This window comes from Oreochromis aureus, linkage group 7 (assembly GCF_013358895.1).
Source record: "Oreochromis aureus strain Israel breed Guangdong linkage group 7, ZZ_aureus, whole genome shotgun sequence".
NCBI classification, from domain to species: domain Eukaryota; kingdom Metazoa; phylum Chordata; class Actinopteri; order Cichliformes; family Cichlidae; genus Oreochromis; species Oreochromis aureus.
Genome location: NC_052948.1, coordinates 56,203,492 through 56,228,262, shown reverse-complemented (window position 1 = coordinate 56,228,262; position 24,771 = coordinate 56,203,492). Strand labels below are relative to the sequence as shown.

Genomic DNA, 24,771 nt, shown 5'->3' with positions numbered 1-24,771 from the left:
TTAATAATAATGGTGATAATTAAAAATGTCGTCTTTAATTTGCACTCGCGATAATGTAAATACCTGTTTAAGCTGTCATGGTCGCACTCTGCCATAACCTCCCTTACATTCTTTAAGTTTTACTCATGTAAAATAAAAAGAAGAAGCAAAACCCATATTACACAAAGCTAAACACAATTATTGCATGGTTATTACAGTTTCAAATTTTTTGTAGATATTGTAAAAATATCTTTATTGTGAATTATTGAGGCCACAATAATTGGTTCTAGTGTCAAACAATAGTAAAATTGGTCAGTCTGATTAATTCACATTATTTGACGGATTATTTGATTATTTAATCTGTAGTAATATAGAGATTAATTGGAACTACCTCCCTGCATTAAGCACTTTTACTTTCATATCTCAAGTGCTTCTTGCTTATAGAGGTCTGAGTGAGTCTGATTATTGTTTAATGGGTGATTATATAGTCAGGTTTTTTAAGTACTTTAAATGTGCATGTTATTTTACATTAAAAGCACAGGATCAACTCTTTATCAGCCTGATCACATCATTTAAAAACTAATCGCTGTTAAAGCTCCATCTGTGGCCTTCAACTTCAAAGAGTGTCATTGTCCAAAGACTGATTTACTATATCATAAAGATTTACTTTTTGTTCCTTAATTATCAGACATTAACTTTTTGAAGCTGAAAAATGCAGCGTGGTCAAGAGAGAGCAGGAGTCTATCTAGGCTGCCACAGGGCAAGGGGGAGGAGAAACCCTGTGAAGATGCAGTGTAAAAATTAAAAAAGCATTAATGGGAAAAATGTTATAGTACTCACAAAAAATGGGACTATGTACATGGTTCTGAAAACATGAAGCTCATTACATCATTTCAAACTTAGTTCAAAAAACAATCCAGTTATATATCAGAACAGAAAAGCCAGATTGAGGTACATTTATTTATTGTCAGTTCAGCTAAAGACTGTTTTACAGTAACATATATTTCTTTTGTTACATGTATCTGTGCGCTGATTTTCTCTGCAGTGTTTCTCATTGTTCTCACACTACATAGGAAAATTTGTTCAGTTTTGCTACATATTAAGTAAAATAAATAACATTTGTTATTGTGTGTACATGTAGAACTATAAATGTTATTTAAGGACAGAACACTTGTATGCATTTGAATATGTAACATGACCCCATAAAATCAAAACATACAGTGTTTTGTATTTATCACATTAATATTTCTCCGATGCACCATCAGTCCTGAGATTAAAACTGTGTGTGTTGTTTTTGTGAAGAAGTTTTGAGAAAAAATCTTTTGGGAAAATTACAACAACAACAACAGCAGCAAAATTGGCTGATTGGTATTGTTAAGAGTTCAAAGGGGAGCTGGTCATTTGTTTTCTCTATTGCTGCCCCTCTGTCTGTCTGGATGCTATATGACCGGGTATCAGTGTCAGCTTGCTCCACCTCGTCACCTCCCTCCTGATCTGTCACAGGACGCAGTGCTCGACTTCTTTGATGTGAGGCCTGCTGAGGCAGACAGACCAGAAGCAGATGAGAGGCTAGGAGACAGGACGAAAACACAGCTGCAAGCAGAGACAGCGAGACATGTCAACAGTCTGTGTTTCTGTGGCTCCAGCACTTAGAAACTCATTACATGATTCATAGGACTGTCAGAACAATGACAGACACACCTGTCTGACTACATAGTTACTTATGAGATATTAACTATGCAGTCAATGGGAGAGAACTGTGAGCACTTTAAAGTCAGTAAATTAGCAGTAACACAGCAGTCTGTGTCCTGTTTACAGCCAGCTTTAGTTTTGGCCTAATGTTTGTATATTTTATGTTTTGGTTTGTTGTTGTTGTTTTCGGTCAGATTAGAAATTAGAAAAAGATTAGAGGGAAAGCTCCGGTTGTGTGGTTTGGAGTCAAAGTTAGAGAGGCAAGGCTAAGATGTTTGGCAGATGTGGAGGGGATGGACAGGGTATATACTGGACAAAAGGTAAATATGGAGCTGCCAGGAAGGAGGGGGGAAAAGGAAGACGTCAGTGAAGGTTCATGGATGTAGTGAAGGAGGCCATGCAGAGGGCTGATGTGACAGCGGAGGATGCCAAGAATGGGGTGGGATGGAGGCAGATGATCCACTGTTGGCAACCCCTAAAAGGAGCAGCTGAAAAAAGAAGAAGAAGAACACAATAAATAAAGATGAATGAATGGTCACATTATTGCTGTTATGTTTTTCTAATTTTCCGGTATGTCACAGGGCTAACGCAGACAACCAATTTAAAATCACCAGTTAGACTAACCCCACAAAGTATAAGTCTTTGGACTGTGGGAGGAAGCTGGAGTACTCACACAGATGGGGAGAACATGCATACTCCACACAGAGGTCATGACCACATCGTGGATTTGAACACAGGACTTTCTTGCTGTGAGCTGACAGAATTCTCCACACCACTACTGTGTTGCCCTTTTTTAGGCAATGATAATCATAATGTGACATGATACCAAGCTAAATCTATAAATGCCAAAATTCTGATTAAATCCATTCAATTTTTGCTTCCCAACAACCTGCAGACCAGATGCAACTTTGCAATATGCATTTCTAAGGGCCACAAGAGTGTTCTAATATTTCAGTAAAGTCACCCATCTTTTTCATCTGTTCAAACTCCAGCTGGGCCTGTTTTTTTCCCCACTTGTTTCTTTAACAGGTAAAATTAGTTTATTCAATGAAAGCATCTTCCTGCTCTCTGAACTTTAAGACCATTGGTCTCTGTTTGCTCAGTTTAATCAAAACTTCACTGGTGTTAAGTCAAGTCCCAGCTTATTTTAACAAGATTATTATCTACCCACTTAAAAAATGGCACAAAAATACAAAATCGACTCTTCTCTTCCTTCCTTCTCTTTCTCGAGTAATCAAAAGAAAAAGGAACAACATATATATCTGCATATATGATTTGGAAAACTTTTACAGTAAATAACCTTTGGATTCTTGATCATTTTCGCTCTGACCTTCCCAGAGCTCATTCTATGAAACAGCCCTTCTTGGAGTCTCCAGTCCCATCTTAATGTGAAGTGATGCAGGAAAATGTTCTGTTCTGCTGATGTTGGACTCAACCTCTGCCTTTGACGATGCTGACCAATCACCAGGTTCACCATGACAGGCTGAGACTGGGTGTTTGAAATGTTTCTTGTCATATCTGACCAAACAATTCTTTTGTCTGGCAGGATGTTACAAGGTTTCCGACTGAGTATTCATATTTCACACTAAGAGGCTGAAACCTAAAGGAGAAAGTACTTTAGCAAACAGTGGCCCCGAGTCTCTGGAAGCCTCTGCTTGAGCTTGAGATCCATAGACTCAGAGGTCTCTTTAAAAAAGAAGCAAAGAACTCTTGGGTAACTTTTTGTTTTAATCTTTTAGCCTTTTTGTTGTAAAGCACTTTTTGATATTTATGGAAAAGTATTTGTCATAAATATAATAAATACAGTTTTACTTATTTCTTCTTTTACTTTGGCTCCATGGGGTTTTACATGATCTCATCAGTCTCTGTTTACCTGTTCGTGCCTTTTGTCCTAAAACACAGGTGGCAGCATGTTTGTGAGGAGCATCACTACCTGAATGGAACATATGTGTGGAATGTTAAACAAACTGAAACAGATTGTAAGTTTTATTGTCTGTCAGTGTTCCTTATCCACGATGAAGGACTTGGTCATCCTTGCTGGCCCCAGTCTCAGACCACTGATGTCTGCTGGGGAACAGTCTCCTGCTGGTCCTGTCTTTGATTGGCTCCATTCAGACCCTTTCATCTCTAATGGGCCTGTTTGCTGCTCTGTTATGGAAACAAACACACCTCGACCCACCTTCCCACTCCCATCCTCTCCTCCCCCACAGCACCAGAGGGAGACTCATGTCCCAACAGAGCTGTTGTTCAGATCTCTACAATAAATATATGAGTCTTCATCATCCCCGGCCAAATCTCCAGTAAACTCATCTTCAGGACCAAAGCTTTGAAGACTCAAACTTCAAATCAAAAACTACAACACAGCTGTAAAGATCATAGGCATCACAATAGAGAATAAAGAGCTTTATGCACACACAGCATACTTACTGAGTACTAATTTTGATAATTTCTTGGAAATTACTGATAAGCCATACCTGGTTGTTCTTTATAACAGATAGAGTGCAGCAGAAAAATGGCTCATATTTCTGCCTCTTGTAGTAAATGGATTCTTCAAGGCTGTGATGACGCCTAATAATCACTGAACTCCATTTCTGCCAGTCTCCAGTTGTTCCCCGCCCTGTCTGTAACACAGTCAGCTAAAGTGTCCTTCCCTGTTCCATTGATCCCTATCAACCCCATCAAAGGCTCTGGAAGCTTTGAAGGGACCAGCAGGACTGGTCCTGGTGGATGAGCAGGCACTGCAACTTTTCTTATCAAACGGGGGATGCAGGGCAGCGTGGCTGACAAATTTTCATTTCTCCCAAAAATCTATGAGCTGGAGCCTGTGTTCCGATGAAGCACACTTGAGACTTTTATGGAATGCTAGTGGGGAACATCCCTGCAACCACGAAATGTAAAATAGAACAATGTGAGCCTAAACTCCTATTGAGTAGTGAAACAAACAAACAAAAAAGCGACTGTCATAGGTTTAAGCCAAAAATGCACAGAATAATATTTTTCAAGTCTGTGATAAGGTCTCATTATAGACCTGCAGCACAGGTGGAAATGTTTTAGAAGTGTTTCCCATAACTGCAGATCAGAGAAGTGCAGTTTTCCATGGGAACTTTAAACACTGTCTGAGATAGTATTGTTTCAGATCAGCCACATTCTCATGAGGTCCGCTGGTAACTTACTGGGCATTTCTGCTACATGTGAAATACTTGTGTGACAAAGGGAAGAAATGTGAGTAATTAAATAAATGCATTCTTTCCTTAAAAGAGAACTTTCACCCCTCATTCCCAGTTTTTCCCTATACATCTGTTATTATATAAATCCTAAATAGGATGAGGATTCCATGTGTGTACAATAATTTCATCCAGAGACAGCTGCTGTTACAAATTCTTTGCCGTAATGCCTAAAATCATAAAGCCAATCATTAGGTGGCTTATGCTGCTGTGATATCACCGTCACTCATAGAAAAGTTAGAAAATAATAAATATATAGAACAAACTAGAACTAACAATGGTTTACATAGTTCTAACATTGTCTTGCCAATCTCCCAAAATTCAGCTTATTGTACAAAAGCATAACTAATAATATGAACAGCTGACCATTTGTTTATCTTGAATAAATAAGCAATTTTACCAGTGGAAACAATGTTTACATAATGAAAAATGATCATTTTTAATGAGTCACTATTAAGAAGATCTTTAAATCTGAAACTAATAATTGATCTGTTGGAATACTTTCATAGTTTCAGTAATTTGTTGTAGTAACAGTAACAATGAATACGTTTTAGTAATTGTTTTTGTGACTTTATCACAAATTGTGTTGAATTGGATATTTAAGGGCCACTTTTTAAAAAATTTCACAGACAAGTAAATTCGTAACTGAGAAAGAGTCTGAAACAGAACTGTTGTTCTAGCTTTTTTCTAGTCACAACTCCTGCTGTTCCTACATCCACAGTTTCATTCATTTACATTCACAAATGCATGAACTCATCTGTTCTCACAGCAGCCCAGACTTGTAGTCTCCTCAGTGCAGGACAAAGTCATATCTCCTTTTGGTTCACACATACGGTGTCAGCAGTCACATGTTAAAGGGGATTTATGGGAACATAAAATAAACCTGCTCCTCCCCGTCTCTCTTACTGCCTTTTCTTGCTTGCAGGAGCAAAGCTGTAAAGAACTGTGTTTGTATTTCATATTTCCCATGGGTCCCTTGTTTTAAAGTTGATTTTTTGTTTTTTTTTTGCATAGAATATCAGTTCCTGGAGAAGTGTGCACATGTGGAGAGAGTGGACTTGAGAGAGACAGAGGTGTGAGCAATGACACGGCCTTTGATGTTAAAATGGTATTTAGAGGTTAATGAGGCTGTGAAGGAAATGCCACATATTCGCTTTTTTGTTGCTGCCTCTTTCACTCACTCACTCACACACACACACACACACACACACACACACGCACACACACGCACACATACGTACCTCTGTAGCTCATAGAAGTATTGGATTAAAAAAACAAAACAAATTTCTCTATGTAACAACTAGAAAGTAGCAACAAATTTAAGTATACAGGTATGTGGGCACACGTATGAATATTTCTCTGTTCCACGAGAGGTAGAAAGGAACGTTGAGGCAATAAATGATAAATGGACTGGTTCATATATAACGCTTCTCTACTCAAGCAGTCAAAGCAACATGTCTTATATACAAACATTTTTCACTTCTTTTTTATTTATTTATTTTTTTCCTGTGTCCCAGTGCTTTCTAACATTCATACCCTTGTGCTAGAACATCAAATAGTATTTGGCCTTCTCTACCTCCCGAACTACAGCCACCCAGTAAATACATTTTAAAGGACCAAAAAAAAAAAAAGTAAACTAGGGCCCATCAGATCATATGTATAGTGTTGCAGAGAGGTGCAGAGAGAGAAGTTGTAGTAGAACAGCCTTATAATTCTGTTTAGAACCACAAGATGGTGTAGAGAGTCAGTGTGGCTTCCAATCTGCCACAAGTCCAACATAAGTTAGAATACTACCACTACTACTACTACTACTACTAATAATAATAATAATAATAATGAGAAGAAGAAGAAGAAGAAGAAGAAGAAGAAGAAGAAGAAGAAGAAGAAGAAGAATGCATTTTATTTATCGGCACCTTTTAAGGCACTCAAGGACATCTTGTAAGCACCCCTTAGAAGAAATTAAATGCCCAAATCAGACCATGCATAAAATAACAGTTGAAAAAAATGCCAATACTGAGGAGGCTGAGACCCGTGGTACATGGTGTCATGGTGCCAAATGCCTACTTAAAATAGGTTTAGGTCTTGCCACAGCGGCCATTGTTGTTCCTGCAGCTTGCTGGGCCATCTCAAAGCTTTTCAGCTGAAGTGAATGTCCTGCTGTTCTCTGTGGGATCATGCTTATTATCTACTTCAGCCCTACTGTAATTGTGGATGTGGACCAGTTACCTTTTAAAAACAGTAATAATGTTTTCCAGCCACGGTCAACCAACCTGTCATAAATATGCTGTGCTCTCCTTTATGTTCAATTTTATTTTGCCCCTCACCCCCCAACCAGTCATGGCAGAAGACTCCCCCTCCCTGAGCCTGGTTCATCATAGGTTTCTTCCTGTTATAAGGGAGTTTTCCTTTCCATTGTTGCCTAGTGCTTGCTCATAGGGGCTCATTTGATTTGTTGGGGTTGAATTTTTGGATTTAATTTAATTGACTTGAAATGAAAAACCTAAAAATTCAGGTGATGGGTTCACATAGTAGAGAGCACTACATTTGTAGTTTTTGTAGTTCTCCCTACTACAAAAACTACAAATAAAAACAAGGCAGTTAGCGGCAAATCAAAATAAAGAAAACACATTTTTTTTAAAATCCACTACTGCTCTGTGTATTTACTTCAGTGAACACGTGTATGTTTTTGTAGTAGAAGAATATAGATTGTCCAAATATGTGAGATTTTTTAAATTAGCACTGCATGAGATTAAAGAAAGGCTTTAAAAGTAGGGAGCGAAATAATAATATTGTGTACTGTGAAAAAAAAAACAGACTCAAGTTGTTCAAACACAAAAATGGCTGACGGGGATGATGTAAGGTGAGAGCGAATTTGTAAATTTGTACTGCAACTGTTTGTTTTTCTAGAAAGACAAAGCCAGAGATTAGAGAAGACTATAATGTTAATTATTAAAGGAGCGAGAGAGGATAAGCAGGACTTAACCACATGAGTAGTGGGTCAGGGTTACATGCAGCAGAAGGTTTAGATTTCTTAATTAATCCAGATGGTTCATCAAACAGTGAATATTATTAAGACCATAAAAGTATTACACTGCTCAGGGCAGTAAAACTGACGTGGAAAAATTGTCAGGTAGCTGAAGGATACAGTAGAGAAAAAGGTGAATCAGGCGATTTCATTTAGCTTTATGTTGGTGTAATTCTGAGGTAAAACAGGGAGAAGTTTTCAAAGGAGCAAAAGCATCCAGCAGACTGTTTATTCCATTCTAGTAGTAAAACCCTGTGATGGAGAATCATTTATCTATTCCTGTCTATCATCAGTAAGACTGTCAACTTCACTGAAGAAGCCAGTTATATCAATGTTTTTAATGTTGAGGAATAACACTAGAACAACAGATAAGATCAAGAACATTAGAGTTTCTCATTAGAGTTATCAAGACATGATGCAAGGTCCCTTGTATAGTATTATAGTATTAGTATTAGAGACAGTGTCCATATGTATATTAAAATCACCCATCAAAATAACATTTAGGGACAAAGAATAAACTGAGTTAGCAAACTCAGGGGGTTCAGTCAAAGTCCTTATTTAGTTTAATACACTGTAGCAAGTACAGTGGGTGGTGCTATTATTATAAATGAGTAATTTCACTGAAGTATTGATCATTTTTATTCCAACCCTGTCTGCATAAAAGTCACATTATTTGGATTTTTTCAGAAAATCTTCACATAAATTGCTCCATAGCGTTGCAGTGGGTTTTGTCTTATTTTAGTTAAAATAATGAATGTTGAATTTCTCTTTCCAAAGAATATTGTTTAGATTTTGTGTTAACATATCCCCGTGTTGCTTTATTCTATATTTACCTGGTTCTTTCTTTTGCTTTTGAATCTTTGTTTTTTGTATATTTTAAAGCAAAGTTTTATTTGTGTGACCTCTCATGTTTCATTTTTTGTTTTGAATTTGAATGAACCTCACTTGTATCCTTGTGTATCATCCTTTCTTGTGAATTCTTATGTGTCAATTACCTTGTGGTTACATCCAGATGTTTTATAAGTTTTTATAGAAACAAATATTGGGACTGTTTTCCCTCCTGGGCCACATCCTTTGTTGGCTTTTTTATAACACACATTCACATTCATTCCAATAGTTTCAGCAGTCTCTCTCCAGGAATTTGCTAATATCTGTGGGTCCTTATTTTGAGACGATGATTTTTAATCTTTATACTGAGATGATGATTATTATACTCTCACTAATACATTCAAAAGATTTTGTGAAAAAACTAGCAGGAAATGATGAAAAGTGCAGTTACATTACCAAGGAGGTGCATATCAGGTTAGGGCAGGGATGGGGAACTCCAGGCCTCGAGGGCCGGTGATTCAAATGGCTAAATTACCTCCACAGCATGTCTTGTAGTTCTCCAGCATATTTTGTAGTTCTCCAGAGAACTAATCATTTGATTCACTTGTGTTGACCCTGGGTGATATCTAAAACCTGCAGGACACCGGCCCTCAGGGCCTGGAGTTGCCCACCCCTGGGTTAGGGTGTAGGTTACAGAGTACCTGTGCAAAGGTGTTCCACAACACACTTACTGTGGGTGACATTACCTTGGCCTGCAAGAACACTGAGGAAGTTTGGAGTAACTTTTGATCGGGATATGACTTTCAGCATTCTCATTAAACAAATACCCGGGATTTCCTTCTTTAAGTGCAAAAAAAATTTAAATAAGAAACATCCTGCCTCAGTGTGATGCTGAAAATCTGGTTCTTAGATTTAAAACAGCTTCTTTTTTTATTGCAGGCCTCTAAAAAATACAGGCTTAATTCCGGGGGTTTCAGAAAGTAGAAATAGAAACAAAGCCTGCTGTCAAACCCTTCTCCACTCCCATCTCATCCACTATCCAGAAAGAGCTCTGTTAGCTCCTCTTTAAGCCAACCTTCTAATGATTCCTCACAAACATGTGGTTTCAAACATCAGGTGGGTGGGACTTTTCTGTTCACAGTTAGAGATATGTTTCTGAGATTACCATACTGGAGATAACCGCTGTCAGTGACATCTGGAACAGCTTCCCATCGTGTGAGAGGCAGGGTACAACCTGGACAGACCACAAGTATGTCGCACAGAGAAACAGGCAACCATTTGCACCTATGGGTGATTTAGAATCACCAATTAACCATACCCCACTAAGTGCACGTCATGACCTTCTTGGTGTGAGGCAACAGTGCTAATCACCCATTTTGGACAGAGTTGGAATTTCTTTACCTGAATGATTGAAAATGCATCAAGACATATTTATCATGAGAAGCATTACTGTAACAGTATATATTGTAAATCAGAAAATAAAAACAAGCAGGTCTTCCTGAACCTTCTAAATCTATCAGTAGTGCATAATGTATTGCACTAAAAACTGCAGTCTCTCTATCTTTAGTGTGGTTGAACAGAAGCAGAACTGATATGGAAACACTCCAACGCAAATGTTTAATTCACATGCGAGATCTCACACTGTATATTCTCAGAACAGCTGAGTGTGTTTCTTTTCAGCTATATGTACAGATAAGGAGATAAGGATGCTGCTGAATGTAGGTTATCGTGACACAGGTGTGTATGTGGTGAAATGAACCTAACAGCCATTTTGTCTTTACATAAAACATATGGTAACAGTTTTCAGTCCTCTGAGTAAGGTTTATGTGAGCGGCACAAAAATACAAGAGGAGTGTGATAAAATGCAGCCTTATTGCACATTGTTATTAATATTATTGTTGTTATTGCCCCCCAAAAAAGTCCAGGGAGGTAGCCAATCAGGTCAGCTGTTAGCATTGATTAGGGCTATTGCCCTGTTGTAAAAGCTTCTTCACCCTGCTGTCATCTGGCAAGAGGTACCGGAGCATTCGGGCCCTCACTGCCAGACTGCAAAACAGTTTCACTGGACTCAGAATCAGTCACTGGACTGACACACACACATACCTTTACACATGTCACTACCTCAAGCATTTATCTGCACAGTGTCATGTACACACACACGCACACACACTTTCATACATCAAGTTCTTTTTTGCACAACCCACTGTCATTGTTGCACTTTTTTATTGCACTGTTGTGTCTGCATTGTGCTGTGTCTGGTGTTGCACTGTTTTGTTTTGTTTTTTATACACTTGCACTTTATGTAGTCCTGTATCGCATATCAGTTGTTTGTGTTCGTTTTGATACTGTGGCCCAAAAATTCATAAATTATATGTAAATAGGAAGTCTGCGTAATTTCTGAAATTACACTGTTACTGGAAGCAAGGTTTGTTTTCACTCTTTCAGTTGTAAATTTCACATTTATTAAAAAAACAAAACAGGTTCAGTTCCGGTCAGTGTATTTGATTAATAAATAAAATTCAGTATTCATGTAATAAGAAAATGTCAGTCATCTGAGTGGGTGTCATCATTGAGTTCAATCATATAATATTTCTTTAGTAGTTACACAGCAACTCCATGCCATGATGGCGCCCTTCTAACAGAAGCATTTATTTCTGCCCTCCAGCTCTTGCTTGCGTGCAATGTAGCAGCTGATCAGGCCGCTTCAAGCATTTCTCTCTGATGGAGGGATGTACTCCAGACCAAGATAAGCAAATATCTCCTCCTCTGATGTAGCTCTCAGATATTTATTCTGTATAAAAGGAAAACAAGTATCATTTCATTACGCCATCTTCATTTAATTAAGCTGAAATATGGCAGGTATAAAATGCACTTAAAGGAAGAAGTAGAAGTAGTTGGCATGAAAAAAAAGGGGGGGGGGCAATTCTTTTTTTCTCAAGGGTTCGGATGAGAAACTGGAACTGTAGTGAAGGGTTAATGAGTTTAAGAGAAAAGAAAAAATTAATACTGAACAGAACTGAGTCCCGCTTATTGTTGCGGCCCTCCCCAACAGACCCAATCCCTCACGCAGCCACTTTTTTAACTTAAAAAAAGACCTTCCTCCATCATCTGTTGCCTCTAACAGTTAGTGGAGTGATTTCTATGAAAGGAGCATGGGACAAACTTCCTACTGAAATCCAAATGCGTTCCTTAGTGCTCACAGTACTGCCTTGCCTCAACAGTACCTCAAGAGCACTTCTGCTCCCAGCTTCAACAGTGAGCAAAACTAATAAAGGATATCTTAAAAATAGACTCTCTATTCGCTAACACTAAAAAAAGGCTTTGTTTTTCTATTTTCAATTTACCTGTGTATTATCAAATAGGGCATGACTGCTCAGAGACATGTTCTTCTCATGCCCAGCCCAACGTCGCAGCTCCCTCTCAAACAACTGCACAGACAGAAGGAAAATTACACAATATAACATGGAAAAGCAGGGAAAAAGTAGAAGGTAATAGTTTTTTGAAAGAGGACAAAGGTCAGGTGTGAGTGATCACCTTGGATCCGGTCCAGCCCAGCACAGCAAAAGCAAATTGGCTGATCGGAGAGACCACCAGGTCCACCCTCACAGCTCTCCATATTTTGTGTGATGCAGCTTCCATCTGGTAATTCTTACTGAGCTCACATAATTGTTGATCTGTGTCCGCCTGCATGTGAGGTCTGAGAACATCCTCGGTTTTCAGATCATTTTGCTCCTCTGGCTGCGTGCTTTCTTGTTCCTTCCTTTTGGTCAGTTTAAAGATGGAGAAACACCTTTCAAAGCGGTCCATGTTGGAGGCAGGCCGAGCAGGGCCATCCTTCGACTCCAGGTATGAGTTTCTTGTAGTTTTCTGGTACAAGAGAAATCCCTGAATAGACAACAACCAGTTCAGATCAGAAACATCATATGTCATGTACAGTTGTAGGGAAAGTTTACATGAACTCATCATGTCCCTCAATTCAATGCAATTTATAGCTTTCAATTATTTATTTGAAATATTCTTTTTCCAGGGTGGAATGATTGTACAGCATGTATTGAATGCATTTTGAATTTTCTAAAATCAAGAGGGACAAAATTACATATACAGGCTCAAATATATACATACATACATACAGTCACTTAAAGCTTTAAATAAATGGCACTGAAGGTTATACAATTTCTTTTCATGACTTACTACAACTGGTACTTTCTCTTTGCAAGCATAAAAACATTCTTGTTTGACAGTATTCATTGGACTGAAAACAGTGAGGACAACCTGAAAGTAATATAAACTCCCAATGAAGAGTGTAGATTTCCACAGATTGTGAAGGTCTTTTGGAGCCATTTCTGAATAATGGCAGATTCCAAGATCATCAATTCAAACAACTGTATGCAAGTACAAGTTTTCAGGTGTGTCACCACTTTTCCAAGATCTGGAAAAGACCCAAACCGTCACCCTCAGATGGAAGGAAACTATTTAGGATGATTAGGAACAACCCAGAAACCACTAAGGCTCAAGCCTGTCATTCGCTGGAAACAGCTGACCACTGACCTTGAGTTCAAGGTCACCAGGATTCAAACATGTCCCAGATATTTAGCAGATGCACCTTTAACATCAATTTGATACTCCTATGTCACCTCATTCTCAAGTTATCACATTCAGACTTGGGTGTGTAAGCCGCCTGCACACCAGGGTGACAGCAATATCCCAACAGCCCTTTACCACTGAGAGGTAAAAATCAGAATCAAAATAGTTTAACCCCAGAGGAAATTGTGTTGATTTGTTTGAAAGGATTTAATAAATATCCATTTTCTCAAAAGTTACCTGTGATTCCAACCAGGCGACCACTTTAGGCATCAGTCCCACCTCTTTGCCTTCCTCTGGGTGCGTTATCAGAAAGTCAACATCGTGGCCCGTCAGCTTCCCTCTGTGAAAAATTTCTATTAAATTGCTGAGGACAAGTTTAAAATTTGATTTGGTTCAAGAAGTGTTTACTTGTTGCTCATTTAAAATTTTCTTTTAACCGCACGTATAAACAATAATTTTGACAATATAGAGCTCATTGAGATATTTTAGGCTGTAAAGATTTTGAATGTGCTATCAGATATACTGTGTGTGAATTTTTGTGCTTTCACCTCCTGAATCCTCCCGTCAGAGCGACCTCTGATCCTGGTAGCACAGAATTGACAGCTTTCTGCACAATCTCCCCGATGGCATCTGCTTCTGCTTTAGTGACTGGCTCGTTGAGGTCATCGTAGTGCTCCAGACCTTGAAGATGAGAGTGTATTTATTATTTTTTAACAATTTTATTTTATATAGGACATGAGGACAGGCGAATTACCAAGCAACCAAGTGAACAGAATCAGAATTAACGCTAAATAATGTCGTTAAGTGTAGTATTTCCCAACTTCCACGTTTTCTCAGATATCTTTTTTTATATTTATCATTAATAAGCGATTCTGACTGTCAAAAATCTTTAATATTAGACTCATCTCATTTTGTCAATTTTGATGATCGATCCCCAAGACTTTTAAGAAAATATTCTGTGTACTGATGAGATAAAAGCTGAACTGACTGGGGGTTTTTGTAAAAAGATCAGTCAAACATGGAGGTGATAGTGTGATGGTCTGGGGCTGCTTTGCTTCTCCAGGACCTGGACTGACCGCAATTGATGGAACATGAATTCTGCTCTCTACCAGAAAACCCTTAAAGATAATTATGACAGCGAGTCTGTGAACTCTAAGCATGCTGCAGTGCCTTTAATCTAACTATTGTGTATGTTGCTACCAGATTATTTTTTAAAAATCATGCAAAGAATTGCTTTTTGTTTTAAGATTAATGTCTAATTTGTTTCTCACCTCTCCTCCAGACTGCACCAGGCCTCAAGCTGGCCAGACAGGAACTTCCAAACAAGTCTGGCTCTTTTTGGCCTCCTTTTATGGTAAAGTTCCTGGGGGGGAATGTGCCAGGTGTAGTGTGAAGGGATGGAGGGGTGGAGTTTGGTGAGGTTAAAGAATCTGTTGATGTTGAACGTTTACAGAGTTGGGGAATTTTCTAAATATATTTGTGTTAACGTTCTCACTGTTAACTTACTATCATTATATTTGAATGACAGATTGAGCATTGTTATTAATTTGTTCAATTCTTAATTGCTATTTGATTCAAGGGGCTGTCTTTACAGTAGTTTATCCCACTGCAGAGCTTTTTCTATTTAGATTAGGATCATCTTTCAGGTGTTATCATTTGTTTCTCAGTAAAGTCTTTCTAGTTTGGTTTTTTCTTTAGTTGGCTGCACTGTATTTATGACACATTAGATCACGGATGTGAAAGAAAGAATAAAATGACTGGACTGTCAGCCTTCAGAACAACATATTGCTGCCTCCACCACTCGGTCAACCCTCGGAAGAATGTCTAGCCACACATAGTGTCATGCCCTGCAGTTCAAGCTCAGTTGGGTTATGCAGCAGGACAATGATCAACAATAAAATTCATCTCTTAATATCTTGGATTTTTTTAAAAAAGGAGTGTCCTAGTCAAAGTCAGGACTCAAGTCAGATTGAGAAATTCTGGCATTACTTTAAAACAGGCCGCTCATGCTTGCAAACCCTCCAATGTGGCTGAATTTTTTTAATTCTGAAAAGACACGTGGCCCCAAATTCCTCCCCAGCAACGTGAAAGTTTCATTGTCACTTATTAGTCTTAGGGGGCAATAATTTTTTCGCATAGAGCCAGAGCAGTCTGAATAGGCATTTCCCTTAATAAATAAAATCCTTATATTAAAAAAACGGCATTTTATATTTACTCAGGTGATCTTTGTCAAACAATTTGTTTGATGAACAAAAATACCCAAAACTAAAAGAGACTACTGTTCAAGACAATAATCTCAAGTTATCTATATTTAGTTTAATTAAAATGTGTAGACTGAAGTTGGACTAAACATATAATAACTGCCTGAAAGGTTTAGTTTTAAAAAAGTCAAAAGAATTATACATGATGACTTTTTTAAGGCCCATTCAAAAGAGAAACAAACACACAAAGACACAAGAACTCACCTGACATGCTTTAACTTGGGCACCCTTTAAAGAGGAGACAGCATACATACGCCTGCTATGATCATTATAGTAAGAAAATTATCCTCATTCAAGAATGCCAAGAAAAACAAAGCTAACAAACCTGCTTTTTGTGCTCGATTAAGTGTTTGTCCTGAATCTCGTAACTGCTCAAGGTTGTATATTCCCTCTCTAATCCATCGGTCAGCAGTTTTGGCTCCAACTCCAAAAATACCAGTCAAAATCTGAAATACATTTATTTAAAAACAAAGACAACACTTAATTGTTTCTTCACCTTTTTATCTCTGTATCTTACCCCTTACAGCTTTGGCTATTGTGGGATGTTCCAACCTGAAAAAAACGTTCCCAAATGCAGTCAGCCTTCAATAACTTCAATAACTAATAATATAATTTAAAATGCCTCTTGTAATGCTACAAAGCATCACAGACATTTGTTAAATCCTAATTAAAAAATAGCCATGTCTTGGTTAATTTGAACTTGGATGTTTACCTATAAAATGAATAAGCAGAAGTGTTAACTAAAAGTTTTTTAGTAAGCAATATTGTTGACTATAACAACTTTAACATCACTACTATCGAGTAAGGTTTTAAACACCTATGCATAATCATTGTGTCATATATCTGTAAATTATGACCATTGGGCCCATTTTTTCATATTTGTTTTCTTGAGCTCTCCTCCTGTTGCTATGCATTATTCACCTTTCCCATTACTCACTCACACTGGGCTATGTGCATCCTCTCACCATCATTCGGGCTTAATGTTTCACACATTCTTCCCCCAAAAGGAGGGAGTAAGCAGCCGGTTCAGTTTGTTTGTTTCTCCATTTGTTTGTTAGCAGCCTAAGTTCCACAGTTTTCAAGATATCATTTTAAAATTTTGTGTGATGGTATATACCAATAACAGCTCAACCTGATTTAATTTTGGAGAAAATCGGATCAAGGTCAAGGTCACACCAAATGTAAAAATGTGTAAAAAATTTATATTACCAACAATTTTCATCTTCAAACTTTACAACAATGTGCTAGCCTTTGAGGAACATGAGTACCTAAGTTCTTAATCCGCACACTCTGCTTTGACTGATCAGTATTCAGCTATTTTCAGTGTACACTTGTACTCTGAATATAATACCTTCTTGTCTTCTCTTATTAAGGACGACAGTACATTTATACCACTTTGGCACAGGGCCTAAATCGCCCTCCACCTTTAACTATGTGTTTGCACATGGCCCACAGCACACTGATGAGCTAAACACAGTTTTACAGTAAAGGTTATTCTTATTTACAGCCCCTCCAAAGAACAACAGAAGGCACTGTCACTATCTTGCACGTAAGAGATTCAAAGTTTACATGGATTCAGGACATACTTATGGTGTGTGTCATGTCACTGCTAACTTCTGATCAAAGAACAGTGATAAGATCAGGAAAGATTAGAGCCAGGCAGTATTTCCCAGATTTGAGTTGCTTGATACAAAATCTTTAAATAGTGGATAACATGTTATGTTACAGGTTGCATAAATAATACTAAGAATGTTAGCCATTAGATAGATTTTTGGTTGTGAGTACCAGCCAGATTCAAGATCTGTGTATAGTAGGCAAAATTGTACAGTGAAAGCAGTAAAATAGTTGATATCATAACAGAAAGTAGCAAAATGCATTTCATTAGAAAATGAAATGACTATATTTTCTTCAAAGTGGGTCTTATTAAGCTTTTCCTTTTCTGTCATATAAGCATACTATTACAGTAACAAATTCCATAATATTGTCATCTCAAGCACACAGCTCTGGCTATGAGCACTGCTGAAGCCCTGTCCTCCTGCTGTTCAAACCTTCTTTGTGAGGGACAGCCAATAAGAAGAAAGTTGGTCTACAGGAGATAAAACTGTTTTTTTGGACAGAGAATCACGTATAAAACATTCAATGATAAGTGAGAAATCTGAATTATTCAAAGTTACTCCGGTAAAGTCAAAGAAAAAAAAAACAAGTTTGCAGCAAAGCAACTGCCGATGCCTGTCTCAGCAAGCAAAGCCCCCATCATCCAACATCAGCATGGCAGAGACGAAGGCACTCATATTGCTTAGTTATGACAACAACATTATCATCCTTCCAGCAGAAAAGGGTACGTGCATGGTTTTGCTGAACCAGAAAGACTATCATGAGAAACTTATGAGCCTCTGAAACAAGACCCAGGAAGTGGTTACAGGAAGAGGGTGATAGACTGTGTGAAGTGGTTAGAGCAAGAGAATGCTTTTGACCAGACATCATACCACAGGTTGCCCAGGGGAAGCTACGCAGTCTGTATGGTTTACTGAAGATACTAAACAGGATATACATTTAAGAGCAATTGTCTGTATGATCAACTCGGTCACTTGTAACATCTCAAATTTTCTGGCCTCAATCCTCAACCTGTTGGTAGGCAGATCACCAGGGAGGATATGAAAAATGAGAGGTTAGCCTTCTTAGACTGTAAGATTTCCATCAGTAATGGGGGACATTTAAAAGTTGATGTGTATCATAAACCGACGCAAACAGTATTTAAGGTTTGACTCATCATCAACTGGAGCACCAACTAGGTGTCATCAGGACGCTAAAACACAGAGCGAACACCATCCCCACAGACAAGCGACCAGGGAAGCAGAAGAACATCATGGCAAGAAAGCCCTAAGTAAATGTGGTTATCTCAGCTGGACATTTGTCAAAGCTTTCAAAGAGTTGTCTAAAGAAAGCTCCAGCCTGCTCCAAAAACTGGTCCACCGACACAAACAGAGTAAAGTAGTCTACACTGTTAAGTACCAGAAAGGTTTGCCATGATTCTGAGAAACCAAACAACCTCTGGCTAAGCGGGTGGCACAAACAGAAGAGCTAACTCGTCAGGCCAGGACTCTGCAGTCTATTCACACCTACAGACAGGTGGACATTCTTAAAATGATGAGGATGTACACATCCTGGAGAGGGAGGAATGCTGGTTTGAGCGCGGAGTCAAGGAGGGCATTTACGTGAAAAGGGAAAGACCATCTCTGAATCGAGGAGGGGGGCTAAGGGTACATCTTTCACCATCTTACAATCAATGTCTTTGATCAGTGGTTGTTGATCAATGGTCATGACAGTTTGAATAATAATTATCAAGTGACTGACCTTATAGCCCATTGTTCGCCAGTGGTGCTAGTTTCAGGTCCTGTGCAAATGTGTTGTTTGTAAGGTTGACTTTTTGACTACAGAAGTCACTTGGATGAGTCAGAATGAACAGAAACAACCTTTTGGGAGCTTGAGTTAAAAAGTATTAAGTTAGGAAGGAGAAAAATAATTTCATTTCCAAGTGATAGCTAAAGTTGAACTATTCCCTTTAGATTTTTAACAGCTGCTTTTGAACAAGGGGACACACCTGCAGCAGATTTTAAAATGCCTGACATACCTTTAGTGCTTTGTACCGCTTCGACTCCTTGGTGGATTCAACCTCACTTGACACTCCATTCTCCAAAACATCCTGCAAGACCAGAGAATTTAATTGGGTTACTACATCTTGTTAGGGGGTGAGCATGGAATGCTAAAAATGTTCACTTACTTTTATAACTCTAAGTGAGTGTTCTCCAAGACAAGGCAGACCCCTGAGCTGTGACATGCTTATCACCTGTGTGGGGAGCGCCTTCAACAAGGCAGCAGCCCGTCGAAAGGCAACGCCTCGTCCGTCCTCATTACTGAGCTCAGCGTTTTCAGCTAAAAGCGACAAGGCATCCTGAGACAGAAAATGCAGTTCTGACATATGTGTTAGCTAACACGGCACCTAAAATCAGACTTCTGTGTTTGCTTGGGGTGGAGGGCTTACAGTCAAGTTGCTGTTATGGTTGTCCAGAGTGGTTCGTCTCTGACAGGCATAGCTGGATACTGAGAACAAAGCAACCTCTGCTTCACTGATCTGCTGCTCCTGAAAGACACACATAACACTAAAGTCAAGGACTTAAAGTCTTCAGTATAACCTGAAACCAATGCCTATTTGGTTTAAAATACATGTTGGTTAAATTAAAGCTAGCTTTGGAATGGACAGAGCAGGAATGAATACAGCAGGGTGACGTTAAACTTTTGGAATGGCTTTTGCAAAAGCCGAACCTCAAATCTGTGGGATGTGCTAGGCTTCATGTCAGGAAAAGCCAGCTTCATGTTTAAACCAAGCCTAAAATGTCAAACTCTTACCAAAAATACATTTTAGGATTATACCAAAAACTCATTGGCTAATAAACCAAATTATCAAACCAAATTGGTGAGGGACATTTAACCAAGTATATGGTTTTCTGACAGACCACTTTCTTGCTCCATTAGTAACTGTGGTCTGAGGGTAAAAATTCTTTAAAAATTCTTTGTGGTTCCAAGCTATTGTTCCCATTGCGCTCCCAGAACACTCACAACTTTGGAAATCCTCACCTTGACCTGAGCCTCCCCTGGCTGAGGTCTACAGAGTTTCTCAAACATGCACACTTGCCCAATTTCTTCTTACCATCATACATGGAAGAAACACACATGAGTGAGTGGATCAGAGACATACAAAGTCAAGAGGCTTGTGCTCTTTTGGGAAACACAGCCTGCACTGCTAAAACAGAAAGCATTGCAATTTCTGACTGAGGAAACTAACAACAGTTTCTGAGAAGGAAGCCAGGAAAGTGCCCAGGAGTGACATTGGTTTAAAGAAAGAAAGCGAGAAACAGTTGATTCAATTTTCTTTAATTTCAATTCAGTTTTATTTAGCACCAAATCACAACAGTAGTTGCCTCGAGGTAGTGAATGTGTAAAAAAAGAATGCTAGATGATAGGCATAAGTGGAGGACAAGAAAAAACAGATCTGTCAGTCTGAGACGGGAAACTCACTACAGTTATTTTTTAACAAATAAGTGTAATAGTAAACTCCAATGCAGATGGAAGTCTTTTTAATGAATGCGGTTTATCAAAAGTAGCTTAGTCAGGAGTGGTCACTAGATGTACCAGTTTCTGCTCATTTTGAATTTGATGGCAGCAACATATCTCGAAAAAATATGGATAGGGCTGTGTTTACCTCTTCCAGCGAAAGGCCAGTCGATGGACTTTTGTAAGAGGAGTGTTGTTGTATTGTTGTGTGACATAGGATTCTACCGACTCAACAGTCTCAGGTTTTAGTTTCGTTTCATGTGAAAATGTTTTCAACCGGTGAAAGGTCTTGACTGCAGGCAGATCAGTTCATAGCCATGCTGCTGTAACTGATGCAGTATGTTGTTTAGCAGTCTCATGCTGAACTACGCAAGGCCACTGAAAATAATTTTACCCTCTCACTGCTTTTTGTCCTGACATACAATGTAAAATAGTGGGACCTCATAAAAAATAGATGTGAGCCTTTCTAAATTCTATTTATAATTTACCATCTTCTATGAGTTCACTCAGCTAATGATGAAAAATTTCATAGACCTCATAGTTACTGATCACAGATCAATGAAACAAAAAGTCATTTTTGGCAATTTAGTGTCAACAGACAAATAAAGCTGTATAAAGACTCATGGTGTCACTGTGCAATTACTCCCTAATGGCAATTTACGCATGATATGTGATTTGTCACTTTATCATCAGAGAGTTGCTCTATAGGTTACTATTACTATAAACTGCTTGTATTTATTTAGTACATATTTACATTCAGTGAAAATGCTTATTACTATAAAACAAAGCCTCAGATTTTCGGTTTTGATATCATGGATGTGCAGTGTTGGGGAGTAACGGAATACATGTACCGCCGTTACATATTCAGAATACAAAATATGAGTAACTGTATTCCGTTACAGTTACCGTTTAAAAAGGTGGTATTCAGAATACAGTTACTTTGTTGAAATAAATGGATTACACTGCGGTACTTCCCTGTTTCATATTGTCGCGGGTCAGGATTGTTTGGGTTTGTTTGACAGCTATGTTCTGTTGTTCCAGGCGGCAGCGTTACGGTTGCCATGGTTACAGGGTGACGCGCTCTCTCTCTGCGTGTTTCCTGGGTGAGAGAGCGCTTTTTTGTTGTTGTTGTTGTGCTAAGCTAAAAGGCAGAATGCTACAGGCATAGCTCTAAAGCATGTAGCCTGATGGGCAGTGTAGTCCGTGCTGCAGGGAGAATGGACTACCATACCCGTTATGTGTCTGTGAGCGAGGGAGGGAGAGAAAGGAAAAGTCCGAGCTGTCACGGAGCAAAAACGGGAGCTGGAAGCATGTAAATATAATAATAACCACAGCAGCCAAGAAGAGTGCCTGACGAGCCCATTTGTAAGTAAGCTATTAAGACTCAACTGTACACTGTGTTCGTGTTTTCCTCCGGAAAAAAATAAGTTCCGTTGGAGAAGCCTTTCAACGCTCTCTCTGTCTCCCATAAGCAAAGTTGACCCAGACAACAAAGTAAAGCTAGTTTTTCGCTACCAGCCCGACACGAACCCGACGTATTAGCCAGAGGTCCCTTTACTACGTTTGAGCCCCGGACCTTCAGTAACAGTAATAAATCACAGCAATAGGACATTCATGTAGTTGTAAACAGCATGATAATATATTAAGTATTCCAAAGTATTCAGAATACGTTACTCTCATTGAGTAACGTAACGGAATACGTTACAGAATACATTTTGGGGCATGTATTCAGTATTCTGTAGTGGAATACATTTTAAAAGTAACCTTCCCAACACTGTGGATGTGTAAAATTAAAATTTACCTGTAATTTATGTCTATGTGTTATCTCCACAGGATGACCTGCATGCATGCTCTCTGTGTACCAGCTGACGTCCAGGAGGTGAACTCTGAGGCTCTGACCCCTTCCCTGAGACTCTAGCCACGTCCTGACCTCAGTGCCACAGTTATTCTCAGAAATAACATGTGTGACGCTTTCACTGTGGAGAAACAGCAGATTAAAAGTAAAAAAAACTCATGCACTTTGGATACTGTGAAGGAGGGTTTGAAGACAGATATTTACCTTAATACATTTCATTTTAGGCTTCCGCGAAACCTACATTTTCCAAGTTATACTTGCTTTCCCGTGACATTTGTAACAGTGGATTTGTGACACTTCTCACCTGAACACGTCCTCCACCTGAAAGCCTTTCTTTCGTCCGAGTTGAGAGAGGAAAAATCTTCGGCTGGCTCCCATTTTTCTTTCCAACAGGAACAAAACAATTTGAGGGAACCTGTTTGGTACCTTATGTCCACTGCTGTCACTGACAGTATTCCCAACATCTGAGGGGAGAGTTTTTCTTCGTTTTAGTGGCACCATGGTACACAACAAAACTATTTAATAAAACTCACTGGGTAGTTTGACACCAGGTCCGTTCACTTTGGTCACAAGTTCATGACGTTTGTTTTCCTAGCTTTTTTTCTTTAACTATTTTTAATAAAATTGCCATTTCTAAACATACGACACTGTAACCTACATAAATGAACCAGACTCACTGAGTGAGGTTTAAGCTGTGAGGTAGGTTTGTGGGGAAAGAACCCCAATTTCAGTAACAAACGTGAATGACTGCGACCGGATGCAGCTGTGTAGCTGCTGCACCGGTGTCTCGACACTCCTCCTGTGCACTACCAAAATAATTCCGACTGGAAACGATCGGAAGGTTTTATTTTTGACCTCCACGTCATTATTATTATTATTATTATTATTATTATTATTATTTGGTTACGCAGTGTGTATCTCACCCTATCTATTCTATACTTTTCTATTACACCACCTTTCTCCATATCCTCCTTCACTACATTCATAAACCTTAGTGGTGTACGATACTAAAAATTTTGATATCAATCCAGTATCAAGTGAATGCAGGTACAGCATTGCCGATACTTATACCGACGCTTTTAACATATAAAGGCTGCTTATATAGGAGACATCAAACTGATGTCTCCTATATAAACAGTTTTATGATTTATAAGGTGAGTCTTCAACAATTTGCAACTTCTGAATCCATTTTAATGACTGCTAAATAAACTAAACTCTGTTTTGTTTTGTTGTGCCTGCACAGTCCTAGGAAATCTAGGGTAAAAGTCTGAAAATAAAAGCCTGAAAATTTCACTGGTCTTTCTTACCATCAGAATGAATCTGAATCTGTAAATTTGGGCATATACACCAGTATTGGCTAGTCAAAATATGAAAATAAATTAATAAATCAAGCAGTCCTGTCCCATAACTGAGCACACACTAATAAAAAAATTGCAAAAACAAAATAGTGGGTTGAATTTCTCTATTAAATGAATTTTCACAGTTCATTTAAATTTCACAATACTTCAAAGTAAAGTACATTTATATAATTCATATGAAATTAGAGAAGGTTTAACTAAAAATGCTCTAAAAGTCTTATTTGATTATGTGAGATAGAGTGGCCTAAGTCTCGAAAATGAAAAATATGCATCAATTTAACAATATTATTTTCTCCCTTATAATTAGAGTACCTTCTAGAAACTTCAGAATTGTGTTTTATTCGGATTAAACTATCTACTGAAATTTTTATTTTTGTCATAATATTGTTGTATTTGCTCAATCCAGTGTGAAAACAAAAAAGGAAAACCAACCAAAAGAAATAAAAACTACAATTATCTGTTGAATCATTTCATTTATCAGTTGTAGCTCAGGCTACAGCAAAAGGAAGCGCAAAGATTTGATTGATTAGATACAAAGAGCAATCAGTAGAGAAATCTCTTTTCATAAGTAAAAAAAAAAAAAACAGAGGAACGTAGATTGAGTTACTATATGAGTTTATTTGATCCTGTCACGATTTTAAGGGATTTTAATATGACATAGCGTGATTTTGCACGTAGATATGAAAACCAGTGTTTAGGTATATGTTAGTTGTTACAACTGTTAGCTGTTAGTTCTGAAAGCATAGTACTCATTTTATTCAGTTTCGAATTTGAATATTTCTGGACTGTCTTTGTTGTATGTTTTAGTTTCATAATCCACCAAAAAAGTTCAGGAAGGGAGGTCAGTTTCACA

At 38.3% G+C, this 24,771-nt stretch overlaps 1 protein-coding gene across 3 annotated transcripts; it reads right to left on the bottom strand.

The window, feature by feature from the left end:
• Positions 1–10,954: 10,954 nt before the first annotated feature.
• On the bottom strand, positions 10,955–24,766 carry polm (polymerase (DNA directed), mu). 3 transcript variants are annotated; one of them, XM_039614205.1, is made up of 12 exons: positions 23,094–24,766; positions 22,865–23,024; positions 22,507–22,681; positions 19,636–19,734; positions 19,375–19,545; positions 19,225–19,296; positions 15,919–16,039; positions 13,881–14,013; positions 13,570–13,672; positions 12,283–12,633; positions 12,093–12,176; positions 10,955–11,539 (listed from the first exon to the last, which is right to left on the bottom strand). In XM_039614205.1, exons 2-12 carry the CDS (start codon positions 22,936–22,938, stop codon positions 11,453–11,455), a joined length of 1,470 nt encoding a protein of 489 aa, XP_039470139.1. In that variant the 5' UTR covers positions 22,939–23,024; positions 23,094–24,766; the 3' UTR covers positions 10,955–11,452. The 3 variants fall into 3 exon arrangements, with proteins under 3 accessions (XP_039470139.1, XP_039470140.1, XP_031588834.1); XM_039614206.1 differs by having other exon boundaries at positions 23,238–24,766; XM_031732974.2 differs by having other exon boundaries at positions 22,865–24,766.
• Between the last annotated feature and the right edge of the window lie 5 nt (positions 24,767–24,771).